Source organism: Hyperolius riggenbachi, chromosome 9, assembly GCF_040937935.1.
Source record: "Hyperolius riggenbachi isolate aHypRig1 chromosome 9, aHypRig1.pri, whole genome shotgun sequence".
In the NCBI taxonomy this organism is placed as follows: domain Eukaryota; kingdom Metazoa; phylum Chordata; class Amphibia; order Anura; family Hyperoliidae; genus Hyperolius; species Hyperolius riggenbachi.
Genome location: NC_090654.1, coordinates 232,001,923 through 232,016,053, shown reverse-complemented (window position 1 = coordinate 232,016,053; position 14,131 = coordinate 232,001,923). Strand labels below are relative to the sequence as shown.

General features: G+C 41.5%; 1 protein-coding gene across 3 annotated transcripts in view; it reads left to right on the top strand.

Annotated features, from left to right (window-relative positions):
* MIS18BP1 (MIS18 binding protein 1) overlaps positions 1 to 14,131 on the top strand; it is a 121,744-nt gene that overhangs the window by 32,113 nt on the left and 75,500 nt on the right. The window contains exons 1-4 of one of the 3 annotated variants that reach the window (XM_068254160.1): positions 3,584 to 3,884; positions 6,745 to 6,818; positions 12,867 to 12,997; positions 13,074 to 13,164. The exons of the other annotated variants lie outside the window; for them this stretch is intronic. Coding sequence (XP_068110261.1) covers positions 3,654 to 3,884; positions 6,745 to 6,818; positions 12,867 to 12,997; positions 13,074 to 13,164 — 527 coding nt within the window. The 5' untranslated portion in view covers positions 3,584 to 3,653. Of the gene's footprint in view, positions 1 to 3,583; positions 3,885 to 6,744; positions 6,819 to 12,866; positions 12,998 to 13,073; positions 13,165 to 14,131 lie in introns of those variants that run through there. 3 annotated transcript variants of the gene reach the window in all.

The following is a 14,131-nucleotide window of genomic DNA, read 5'->3' as shown; positions in this document are numbered from 1 at the left end:
CAGTAGCTGATACCCCCTTTTACATGAGAAATATATTGCTTTTCACAAACAGACCATCAGGGGGCGCTGTATGACTGATTGTGTACTGAAACCTCTCCCACAAGAAGCTCTGAGTACCGCGGTACTTTTGGCAGTTTGTTACAATGTAACAAGGTTCACAGACAGGAATTAGCTGTTTACAGCTGTCTCTAACAGCCACAACAGCTAGCAGCAGCTACATAACCTGCCCACAGTAAAAATGTCACCATGTAATAAATGTCAGAATGTAAATCGGGGAGAGGAAAGATTTTACAATGAGCAAACACTGACTAAATCATTTATACATAATTATTGTAAAAATGAATCACTTTTTTTATTACATTGTTTTCACTGGAGTTCCTCTTTAAGTGGTTAATTACAGTTTAAATTTGTTCGGAGTTAGTGCATTTTTTTCCCCCGACTCCACAGCCCTGGGCTGAACATCATTGGGATGGCAATATATAGATTTAGGAAGTGTTTCTGATGCTGAAACCAGGAAAATGACCGCAAAAGTGGTATCCAGAATAATTACTACATTCTGCTATATGTCACTGGAGTTCCTCTTTAAGAGCGTGAAGCCAAATAAATTACCTCTTTTTTTATTGCACAGTTATGTTAAAGAACAAGCGACACCCATACTAACCTAGAAATAAAAAGCACATATATAAGTAGATAAATACTACTTCTACTTGCATAACAGATGTATTGTGCTATCCGCGTAATGATTCCTGTGAATTTTATAAAGGAAAAGCAGAAAATCCTATTCTAGGCAGTGGCCATTTTGCCAAGCTAATGCTGACGACATATCCTCCCTGACTCTTGTTTCCCCACCCTCCCTTTTCTTGCTCATTGTGTATTCATTAGCTGCCCTCCTCCAAGAGGCTTCAGACACTCCCACTGAGGTGTACACTAGGCCTTGCTTGTAAAAACAAGTGAGCAGAGGGTGTTTCAGATAAGATGCTAGGCAGGGAAATAAATGGAAAAGGAAGAATATATTATAGATAAAAAGAACCCCCAGCATTCAACTGTTTGGCACGGACTACTAAAGGGCCAGTGCTCCTAAAGTATGTGAAAACTCCAAACCATAACAGCAGAAAATTTGCAAGTTTTGAATGCAGGGTTAGCATCTTTATCACTTAATACACTCAGACCAGTTGCTGTTGAAATTTGATTTTTATGGTGACAATACCGCTTTAAAGAGAGTGAAGCCAAATTTTATTGTGCAGTTATGTTAAAGAACAAACGACACCCACGCTAACCTAGAAATAAAAAAACACATATAAGTTGATTTGCAGCATTCCCGCGGCAGAACGAGATATTTATCCCCCCGAAATCCCCGGGCAAAATTCTCGGATCGCTTCCTGGAAGAGTCAGAGCTTAGCGCTGTAGCTCTTCCCCCACTCCAGTCAATCTCCGCCTTTCCCCGCCCCTCTGTCTTCTTTCACTGAGAAGTTTGGAGATTGACTGGACTGGAGGCAGAGCTACAGCACAAAGCTCTGCCTTCCCCGGGTAGCAAAATCCACAACCTGGAAAGTCTTGGAATTTTGACCCGGGATTTCGGGGGGATAAAAACCTTGTTTTGCCGCGGGGATGTGGCGAATCAGCTTTGATTTTAATGCTTAAAGCGGAATATAACCCTGCATTTCAACTTTGCTCTAAAACATTATTTGCAGCATATTATATGCAACCAGCATTTTTTTTTAACTAGACCAGCATTGGAAGGGTTACACACAGAGGTTTAAAGTTCCATGGAGAGATATGCAGACCCATCCGAAGTTCAGATAGATACATTTAACTAAATAGAATGTAACAAGTGAGAAATGTTACACACTCTTTGGCTGTCCTCCAGCTCCTGCACAGTCAGAGAGAGTGAGTCACATTCCACACTTACCGGTAGATACATTTAAGTAAACAAAATGTATCTATGTAAGCTGCGGATGCATCTGCATTTCTCTCCAGGAACTTTAAACCTCTGTGTGTAACCCTTCCAATGCTGGTCTAGGGAAAAAAAATGCTGGTTGCATATAATATGCTGTAAATAATGTTTTAGAGCAAAGTTGAAATGCAGGGTTATATTCCGCTTTAACATAACTGTGCAATAAAAAGAGGTAATTTTTTGGGCTTCAGACTCTCTCTTTAATCCATATACAGCAAGAAGATTATCATTATTACACTGCATTCTATAGGAGACCTATTACTGTGTAGTGAGGAATTAACCATCTAGATCTGCAAGTTTTTCATACTACAACTTGTGGCCTCACTTATGACAATTGAGTAGTTTTACTGTTCCATACCAACATCAGAGACATTGGCCTCTATTCATAAAGCATTCCCTCATGCGGTAATGCGCAAAACAGCTGACTTTACCGACCATTTAGCAAAGTGTCAATTCATAAAAGCTGTTTCCGCATGAAAAGCTACAATTCCTGAGCAGTGCGGGAAATTACCGCCTTCTGCAGTGATTATCTCAGCACATATCAATACATGTCAATTCATAAAGATTAGAGCAAGCGGAATTGGGACGGAGAATATCAGCTGTTTAGAAAAGGCGATAAGCCAGCGGATAACAGCTAAGTTAATAGAGACAGACCTCCCAGGCAGCAGCAGTGAGAACAGTACAAAAAAGACTTTCCGGAATACCCAGGCTGTGTTTTTTAACCTCTTGGGTACCTGTTCTCAGATATATTTCATATCAGAAAGCCTGCATGTGTAACATTTCTTGAAGTTCTTCTAAGCTGCAGCAATTAAATAGATTGTTTAGAAAGACTAATAGACAGATTCAGAGAAGATTCAGGGCAAGGAGAGGCAGTTTAAAAAAAATAAAAAAATAAATGCACATCTAAAGGGAAGTTGGGGCTGCCTCCTTTATTGTAACTCTGTCTCTCCACAGCTAAAATGTATCAACTCAGGTAGCACTGCCAGTTTAGTTTGGAAATTCCCGACCTTTTATTGCAAGTGTAAAGTTTTTTAGGAATTGGCACACAAAAGTCTAAAACACAGATGCGGTGTTTTTCCTCCAAGATTTTTTTTTACCGCAAATGTTTTATGAATAGAGCCCTATGTGGATTGTATATGATGATATATGATATCGAACACCTGCATAGAAATTCCATAATAGTGGTTGAGTGATAATTATGTGCAGTTGGGTAGAGATTGTCTTTCACCCTATGACGGTCTTATTTGTATTAAACATGGGAGATTAGCGTCTTTTGAAGTTCTTTATTGTGTTGAATGCAGAAGCCCGTCTGCTGATCACCAGACTGTGACTTTTAGTGTTGGAGGAAGGTAGAGACCTCTGCAAAACTGCCAGCAACTAGATCTTGGTATGGTAGCATTTGTGATTGTGGGTCTATCAGGTGAAAAGGTGGTGGCACTGGTGCAGCTTCAAGCCATCCTAGTATACACTGTAAGCGCTTCTTCCCCTTTTGTCTTTACAGCAACTAGTTCTAGGCCAACACAGATCCAGAACAATACCATGTAATTTATTTTGGCATTATTACATTTAGGAAACTGCAACTCAAAGTAGTTGAGTACATTCATAATTTTTGTTCTTTTTTTCAGACCACGCAGCTACTGTTGATGATAATTTTGGGGACATCCATACTTTAAGCATTGCTGATTCCAGTGAAGGTGGGATGGAAGATGAAGGCCATACAGCTTTTATAAGGTCTAAAGTACGGAAACCAAATCAGAGACCAACTAAAATAGAGGAAACGTCAAGTGACACTGACTCTGATGCACAAGATAACAGTGATACATTAAGAGAACTGTATGAACTTGCTTGTGCTACCGAAAAAATACAAATTCCACGGAAAGCAAAGGCTGAAATAGCCTCCAATTTACAGATAGGCTACTCAGAGCCACTGGTAAGTCAAGTATGCTGTATATTTAGTGCACATGTCATATTTCCAATTAATAACTTTTTGCCCATTTAGACTAAAGCACAGGTGTCGAACTCCAGGCCTGGAGGGCCAGATCAATGCCAGTGTTTAGGATGGACTGAGAAAGAGAAGAATATGTTCTACCTGATGAATCACACCTTTCCTGATTCAGACCCATCAATTAATTTGAACTGTGTCAAAAATGTGTGAAGACCTCGGCCCTCGAAGGACCGGTTTGACATCCCTGGGCTAAAGCTACATACAGGATAAATGGTCTTGTGATTGCTTCAGCTGATAGTTTGCCCGCATTTGGTGTACAGATGAATTGTTGAGCTCCCTACTGAGCCTTCTGTTCTATGGAGAGGTAGGAAGGAAGATGATTAGGAGTTTTGCTGCAACTCATATTTGGAACGAAAGTAGTGGCCTCCATTAGTTCATTATTGTTAGTGTGACTTGTGGTGGTCTTCAACTAAATTCGCACACTGGTTTGAACTCAGCTGCAGCGGATGATAAAGCCCACCTTGGCCGAGCATTGTGAGTCAATCCAGCTCCAGCGTGACCAATCTTTAGCAATGCCCAAGCACCTCCCGATCACATTGTTCTCCCCGCAGGAATCAGCTCCATCGTTCGTTGAACCAAAAAGCCCTCCCCATAGCAAAAGAGTCAGCAAGCCTGGAGACTGGTGACACGTCTGTGTACAGTCTGCACTGCAGCCCAAGTATCAAGTTCGGATCCTAGCTGTGTGACAGAAATGCCTCTGTGTACGAGACTTGACCCGCTTACAAGTGCCTTATCATGCCTCAGAATCAAAGGTCTTGTTCACACGGTCATTGTCTGTGGTATGGCACAGCTTAATTTTATACAAATCAATGGAATGCTGTTAGGCTCCATGCACAGTGCATGCGATTCCGATTTTTAATCGTTTTTTACATCCGATTCCGATTTGTTTTTTTTTTTTTTTTTAATCGTTACTGCATGCTGCGTTTTTTTCCCTCCCGGTTTTCTGTTGATTGCATTCAGGGAGAAATCAAAATTGCAAATCAGAATCGCAAAATGGATTTGCAGTGTGCAGGGAGCCTTAGACCCATTTTTTAATCTAGTAGTAGTGTTGTTTTACTCATTTTTTTCATTGTAACGTGTAAAGACTAAAAAAAACTAAGGCTCTAAATGGTCATCTCTTCAGCTAAAATTGTCACTGATGATAAATTGTTGGTCATAAAACTCCTGTGTGACTGAGGAAAATGCATGTGAGTGCAGGGAACTGCAGTGTATGAGAGCTGAATAACGTTAACAATCCTGTCTGATTCAAAGCCAAAGAAAGCTGCAGCGACTATGGGGGCACACTCAGTAGGCCACCCTGCAGTGTAAGTAACTCTTTACTGAATAGTTAACTGGCTCCAGCCAGGATTCAAACCCTGGTCTCTTATGTCAGAAGTGGTATCCTTAAAGTAAGACTATAGCATTGTAGGATTGTCCTATTTAGGATTAGAACTATAAATATCTTCTCACTTTCTTTACAGTTCGGGGTTGCTTTAAAGTTAAACTTCAGTAAAATTGTATGTTTTAAAATGATTAAATCCATGTAAGCCCATGCAGGCGTCTGATAGTTAAAGTTACGTTTCCCCGGCAGACGTGTAGTTCCTGAGTACACAGTGCGGGTGGTGTATGTCTAGCAACCAGTCTGTAGCTTCCTGTTTCTGCTATGTGGATGGGGGTTTCCTCATTGAGAATTCAGAACTTGCAGGAAATGCATAGGCTTAAAGAGACACTGAAGCAAAAAAAAATATGATATAGTGAATTGGTTGTGTACTATGAATAATTACTAGAAGATTAGCAGCAAAGAAAATATTCTCATACTTTTATTTTCAGGTATATAGTGTTTTTTCTAACATTGCATCATTCTATAATATGTGCAGATTACACAACACTCAGCATTCAAAATGAGTCTTTCAGAGCAGTCTGTGAAGTAATGACCTCTCCTCTAACAGAGAAAAAGTAAATAGTCCAGGAACAGTTGAGATAACAAAAGTCAGATAACAGCCCTCTCCACGACTAACTTAGTCGGAGAGCTTAATGGCTTGTTTGCATAGAGAGAACAACTGGAGTTTCTCAACTCTTCCTGTACTGGAAACAATTAGACTGATGTATCTGATCTTAATGTTTTATTTTTTAGCTTTACTACACATACAAATCATAATATCATAATTTTTTTTTCGCTTCAGTGTCTCTTTAAGGGCTGGTGCACACCGAGCGGCTTTTTCAGCGTTTCTGCAGCCACTTGCGGCTGCGGATCCGCTTGGTCAATGTATCTCAATGGGGTGGTGCACACCAGAGCGGGAGGCTTTTTGCAGAAACGAATCCTCCTGGGGTGAGGCATTTTTTGGATTGCGGAGGCGTTTCTGCCTCAATGTTAAGTATAGGAAAAACGCAAACCGCTCTGAAAAACGCCTGTTCAGAGCGGTTTGCCGGCGTTTTTGTTACAGAAGCTGTTCAGTAACAGCTTTACTGTAACAATATATGAAATCTACTACACCAAAACCGCTACACAAAACCGCAAAACGCTAGCTGAAACGCTACAGAAAAATAAGAAAAAGTGTTTCAAAATCTGCTAGCATTTTGCGGATCTGCTAGCGGGTTTTGGTGTGCACCAGGCCTAAATGGTTATTCTCTGTGGGCAATTCATGCCAGCTCAAAGTGACCAGTAAGTCCTATACTCATAATGGACAATCTTTTATTGGCTAGTTTATACTGAGTAGTACTCGTTCCGCTGGCATTACTGGCTGTGCATATGTGCTTAGTATTTATCCACTTGTTTAGTGGAATAAACCTGTGTTATTGGTTGCAGGAGGCGGTTTCGTTGAGTGAATGGGTTGTGGAAGGCCTTCCAGCCAAAGGAGTGTATGTACAAGGGGTTCGAAGGTAAGTGCATACTCGCCATCAGCCCCAAACCCCCCTTTTTTTTCTTGTATTCTTGCAGTGTTGATGAATTCGTAATTTTATATTTGACTATATTAAGTTGGCCACTAATGATACCATTTTCTGAATGATTGTTTACAAAAGATTCATCGTATGAACGATTGGAAATGAGCGTTTGGGACCTCTAACCGGATCTTTTTCATTAATCCAATTGGATTGATTAGGAGATTTTTGTCCCTTAGTGGTCCCAAACGATCATTTCTTTGTTGGAGACACTGAAGCGAAAAAAAAATTATGATCTAATGAATTGGTTGTGTAGTACGGATAATTACTAGAACATTGGTAGCAAACAAAATATTCTCATATTTTTATTTTCAGTTTTACAGCTTTTTTTTTTTTTTATAACATTGCATCATTCTCTAATACTTGCAATTTACACATACAGCTTTTTTTTATTTTTATTTTTTTTTATAACACTGCATCATTCTGTCATATTTGCAATTAAAAACCACTTACTATATTTTAAACTATGAAACAGAGCAGAGCTAATGACGCTTTGAACTTCCCTGCAGGAAACCTTATGTGAAGTTGCCTCTCACTGTTTCTTTGTGTCGCAAAACGGGACTGTTTCTGACCCAAATTGGATAGATAACTGAAGTTTCTTAACTCTTCCTGTACTGGAAACAATGTGAGACTCTTTGCTACTAATGTTCTATTTTTTAGCTGTCCTAATAATTCCTTATAGACATACAATTCACTATATCATAAGTCTATTTTCACTTCATATTCCCTTTCAAGATAGCCTGTAAAGCCTCATAGCAGAACATAATTATTCAGGATAGCCATTTTTATGTTAATTATCTTGTTTTCAGCACCAGAAATACAAATTTTAACTATATATTGTTGTATATTGGTATTCTTGATTTCTTTAAATCTGAACCCTGGCGTACAGGCTGGACAAAAATGCTGTATTTTGATCCGTATTGAAACACAATCTGTAATACGCATATAAAGTGTAGCTCTCCTCCAGTGACTCAGAAGTGATGTAACAGCCTCCCATGATGCAGTGCCTTTCCAGTAGGTCTAGGTGAAGGGTGATTATGGGGACATCTTCACCCTTTTCTCTGTGTCACACGCCTACAAGGGACAGTCTGAAATTTAACATACTTAAGTACACCTCAAAGAGGAACTCAAACCTAAGGACTGAATTTCCTCCCAGTTGGTAGCTGATACCCCCTTTCCCATCACATTAGAAATCTTTACCTTTTCTCGAATAGATTATCAGGGGGGTGTGGGGGGGGGGGGGGGTGAGATGTTCCTGTCTGTGAACCTTGTTGCATTGTGGGGAATAACAACTAGTATCTTACTCTGTGCAAATGTATATCTATAAAAAAAAATAAAAATCTTTTAGTTTATCGCAATATTAGCGAGTGTGGTTATAGATAACGGCAGTTGGTGCTTTTTTTTTTTTTTTTTTTCTTGTCTGCCAGGCTCATTGTTGATCAATTACAGGAAAGCAACACACTACCAGTATATGCTGTTCAACCACCTGCTATTTATTGTGAATGGAGGATTTCTTTTTTAATAGTAAAAGGTTGCAGATCAAGTTTTGGCTCGACAATAAATGTTACATACTGTATATGTATATGTACACAAATGTTTCCTTAAAGGGATACTGTAGGGGGGTCGGGGGAAAATGAGCTGAACTTACCCGGGGCTTCTAATGGTCCCCCGCAGACATCCTGTGCCCGCGCAGCCACTCACCGATGCTCCGGCCCCGCCTCCGGCTCACTTCTGGAATTTCTGACTTTAAAGTCAGAAAACCACTGCGCTTGCGTTGCCGTGTCCTCAATCCCGCTAATGTCATCAAGAGCGCACAGCGCAGGCCCAGTATGGTCTGTGTCTGCGCAGTACACTCCTGGTGACATCAGCGTTAGCGAGGATACGGCAACGCAGGCGCAGTGGTTTTCTGACTTTAAAGTCAGAAATTCCATAAGTGAACTGAAGGCGGGGCCGGAGCATTGGGGAGTGGCTGCGCCAACACAGGATGTCTGCGGGGGACCATTAGAAGCCCTGGGTAAGTTCAGCTCATTTTCCCCCGAGCCCCTACAGTATCCCTTTAAGGGCAAATCTGTCCAAATTTGTCTCAAGCTGTAGACATTTAAAGCAACCATGTGCAAATCCAATATATTTACCGTACCAACATTGTCATTCTACCAACTTTGCACAACGGGCAAATGGGCACAGTTGTCATGGTAAAGAAATGAAGTTGAGTTGGTAGTAAACCGTGCTCCCAATGTGCCCCATGTGCAAGTGGCAGAGGCATCATCCGTTGCCTAACAGAGATCCCCCCCACCCCCCTATGCCGCCCCTTTTTGCTTGTGACTCCAATCTATTAAGCCTGGGAAGAGGGACAACGACGCTCATGAACCTTTTCTGGGTCCAAAAGGAGAGCTATGTTCTTGAAACTCAGTTATTGCTACTTGGAAAGTTGAACTTCCCGTCTTTACATGTGGCTGGATGCTGCATACACCTAAATAATAATCTTTGACTTGATTAAGTACCACCCACCCTTAGTTGGTTGCTTCAGATACTGGGGTGATGACCCCTTGTTGAGTGATGAATGTATGGTCCTTTGGGGCATGGTGTTGTGAACGCGGGACAGCATAGGGGGGAGGGGGGGATCTCTGTTAGGCAACGTGGATTGGCGTAGAGCCCACATTTTCCCATTATTTAAGAAGGGCAATAAATCAGGTCCATCAGTTGTATGCAAACTATTTGAGGGGTTACTAAGAGATACTATACATGACTTCATAGTAGAAAACAATCTTATTTCTCAGCATCAACACGGGTTTACTAAAGACAGGTCCTGTTTGACTAACATGCTCAGCTTTTATGAGGTAGTGAACGCTGATGTGATATACTTGGACTTTGCAAAGGCCATCGACACTGTTCCCCACAAAAGTCTGGTGCAAAAGTTGAGGATGCAAGGACTGGGGAAGAGTCTGTGTGCATGGATAGAGAACTGGCTAATGGACAGAAAACAAGAGTTGTGGTCAATGGATCATACTCAAAATGGGAGACTGTTAGCAGTGGTGTCCCACAGGGGTCTGTACTGGGTCCAGTGCTCTTCATTTTATTTATTAATGACCTAGTAGATTCAGTAGTGAGCAATGTTGCTATTTTTGCAGATACAAAATTGTGCAGAATCAACAACTCTCAGGAAGATAGGGACATATTGCAACAGGATCTGGATAGGATGGCTATATGGGCACATAAATGGCAGATGAAATTCAATGTTGAAAAATGTAAAGTCATGCATTTTGGTCGTACCAATGGTCTAGCACCATACAAAATAAATGGGATACAGTTGGGGACATCAAACTTGGAGAAGGACTTAGGAGTACTCATCGACAACAAGTTAAATAATCACACTCAATGCCAAGCCGCTGCAGCTAAAGCCAACAAAATTTTGGGATGCATTAAAAGGGAAATAAAAACTCAATATGCTAGCATAATACTGCCCCTGTTTAACTCTCTAGTAAGGCCACATCTGGAATATGAAATTCAGTTCTGGGCACCACATTACAGGAAAGATATTGCAGTTTTAGAGCAGGTGCACAGACGAGCAACAAAATTGATACGTGGGATGGGAGGTCTCACTTGCCAAGAAAGGTCAGATAAACTGAGTCTATTTAGTCTAGAGAAAAGATGCCTTAGAGGGGATCTAATTAACATGTATAAATACATCAGAGGGCAATATAAAAGCTTGGCGGATGAGCTTTCTGTCCCTAGGCCTTCTCAAAGGACTAGAGGACATGATCTGCGCATGGAGGAAAAACGTTTTAGCCATTTATTTAGGAAAGGGTTCTTTACGGTAAGAGTGATTAAGATGTGGAATGCATTGCCACAGGAAGTATTTATGGCAAACTCTATACCTGCATTTAAAGGGGGCTCAGATGCTTTCCTTGCGTTGAGACATCCATGGCTACAATTGCTAGGTAATGCCTAATGATGTTGATCCAGGGATTTTATCTGATTGCCATCTGGAGTCGGGAAGGAATTTTTTTCCCTTTTGGGGCTAATTGGACCATGCCCTGTAAGGGTTTTTCGCCTTCCTGTGGATCAACAGGGATATGTGAGGGAGCAGGCTGGTGTTGTACTTTGTTCTCTGGTTGAACTCGATGGACGTATGTCTTTTTTTCAACCCAAATAACTATGTAACTTACACATGGGGCAAATTGGATGCAAAGTTGGTAGAATTACAATGTTGGAACAGTAAATATATTGGATTTGCACATGGTTGCTTTAAATGTCTACAGCTTGAGATAAGTTTGGGCAGATTTGCCCTTAAAGGGAACCAGAGACGAAGCCTGGGTAAAAAATGAAAAAGCTTTTATACATACCTGGGGCTTCCTCCAGCCCCATAAGCCTGGATCGCTTCCACGCCGCCGTCCTCCACTGCCTCTATCGCCGCTACCGGGTCCCGTCACTTCCGGCGGACGCGGCCAATTGTACGCAAGAGCAGGGACTCCCTCCATATCCTTACGCATGCGCCTGTGTAGTATAGCGGCGCATGCGTAAGGATATGGAGGCGTCTCTGCTCTTGCGTAGAATTGGCCGCGTCCGCCGGCAGTGACGCACTGCGCTTGCGTCGACTGGCTGAAAGTACAGGACCCGGTACCGGCGGATAGAGGCAGCGAAGGATGGCGGCGTGGGAGCGATCCAGGCTTATGGGGCTGGAGGAAGCCCCAGGTATGTATAAAAGCTTTTTTCAAACGTCTCTGGTTCTCTTTAAAGTGAACCTCCGGACTAAAAATCTACTCAGCAGAATTGAAAAGGCTTGGTGTTTTTTTAACAGTTTCACAGCATCAGACCTTTTGTTTTTTTTACCAAAGCATCATTTTTAGCTAAGCTCCACCCATCAAAGAAAAAAAGCCCAGGCTTTTTTCCCCTGATGCTGTACAGAGCATGATGGGATTTCCTATGTTGTTGTTCACGTTGCCTAGCAACTGGGAGAGGTGCTCAGGACACAGGACAGTTGGAACTGTGTCTCATGCTCCCTGTCACCCCCTTTCAACCAAAAAAGATGGCTGCCATCATGAAATCAAACATTTGCCTGTTTTTTTAAAACAGGGTGGGAAAGAGATTATATTACCTATCTATTTTAATTAACATAACTAATGTAACTTAATGACAGTATGTTTGTTTGGGCTGGAGTTCCTCTTTAAGGAAAAATGTGTGTGCATATACATATATGTAACATTGTCGAGCCAAAACTTGATTTGCAACCTTTTATTATTAAAAAAGAAATCCTCCATGCACAATAAATAGCAGGTGGTTGAACAGCATATACTGGTAGTGTGTTGTTTTCTTGTAATTGTTGTGCCCACCTGGGTTGCGTATAGTTATATGTACAATGGTGCTTTAGTTTTTGTTCATTGTAGATCAAACAACCAGAACAAATTACATGGTGAATATCAACATTTCTTGATCTCACTTCCTTTTTTTAACTTCTCACTTTGCAATGTATTGATTTATTTTTTTCCCGCCTTGTCGCTTAAGTTCCTCTTTAAAGGCTCCAGCATTGTAGCAGTTCTACGGAATAGTATTCTTGTGTAATATATATACAGTATGATATGCACACGAAAAAGGGGATTTGTAGGCGTATTCTCGTTCCTCTACTCCCCTCCCAACTGTTTTCGCCTTTTATGGTTTCTGTATCCTCAGAGCAGATACAATTTGTACAGGCATAGATGACTTCTAGCTGGTAAATCTAGCAAAGCAGCCCTCGTACCTGGTGACTTGCATGAGGGCATAAAACACTCACCAGTACTTATCGCAACTTAATTCATCAGCTTGGGAAATCTAAATTTCAGGGTATAATGAAGATAACATAAATTGTTTTGACGTCCGTCTGGCTACATAGGAAGCAATGCTTCGGCTCTTCCCTGGGTTGCCACGATGCATTGCTGATGGGTCACTTTAAGCAGGCTGAATGTGAATCTTAATTTAGGATTTAGATGTTTGACCTTTCTTTCTTTCCTCCAGGGATTGTGGAAATCTGTACTGGCACAGTAATATTATTGTGCATCGCATTGGAGCAAAAAAGCTGAAAACCATGTCGGGCCGCATTTATGAGCTGGTAGGACCACCAGACAAAATCTCCATGCTGCAAGATGGTATGATCCACTAATGAGAATCAGACAGCTGAACCCTTGCAGTGTAATGGGATTTCACAGGTTGTCTCTTTTTCAGGTTATCCATCCTGGCTGGTGGAAAAGTTCTCATCAGGATTTCCTAATGACTGGAAGAAGTATGTGAACTGCTTTACAGACGTAAAACAAATGTAAGTATAAACTATATGTCATCTTGATCTGTCAAGCAGTTTCTACTCTCCAGATGTAGTTCTGTTCATTTTACCACCTTATTTCACTTGATTTTGGTCAGATGGCACCACTGCCAGTTTTGGATCACTCAGTGCAGTACAAAGCTACGCAGCCGTTAGTCGCACGCTCCCGATCCATAAAGAGAACAGCTTTACCTATCAATGTTTGACTTTATTTTTTTTACAAGTAGTCTAATGAACTTGATTGAGACAGGGGCCTGCTGCCGTCGTACCGCATGGATTCGCCGAGGCCGCCAATAAGGTTGCTCTGCTGTCGCTACGACGGCACAGCTCTGTGAGCCAGTCAGGAGCTGATTTCATTGGCTTCTGACCCTGTGATCAATGTTAGCCAATGGGATTGGCTCTCAGTTATAACGGGGTCAGGAGCCAATGAAATTGGCTACTGACCCGGCACTCAGAGCTTTCATAGCGGTGGGATGTTGGCTAGATCAGTGGTAGCGGTGGGGAAGTTGAAATCTCTGCCATGGGAGGAATAAAGCCTCCCAAATGTCGTAGATTTCAACTAGCGCCGTCCGGACGCGGTTAAAACAATTGCATCCTGTATGGCAACCTATATGGGTACCCAATTCCATGAATTTCAGCTGGACAACGATGGCAACAAAGCAATTGCAAGCTGCCTTATCTTCAGCCAGTGCTGTCCCAGATTCTTCCTGGGTCACGTTATCTGCTGACTCACCTAATTGTATATCATTACTGTACATACTGAAAGATTTCCTGGTCAGGATCTAGCTAGTGAACAGAACAATTTTGGCAAGCAATAACTCTCAGTGGTGAGTCTTCCTCATGATTTAATCCAAAACTAGGCTGGAAGGAGGATGCATGTCAGACAGGAGCAGTGAGGACACCCATACAGTAATCTATACTTTTAGAATATAGTTCAAGTTAGAAATGTAACTTTTATTTACTG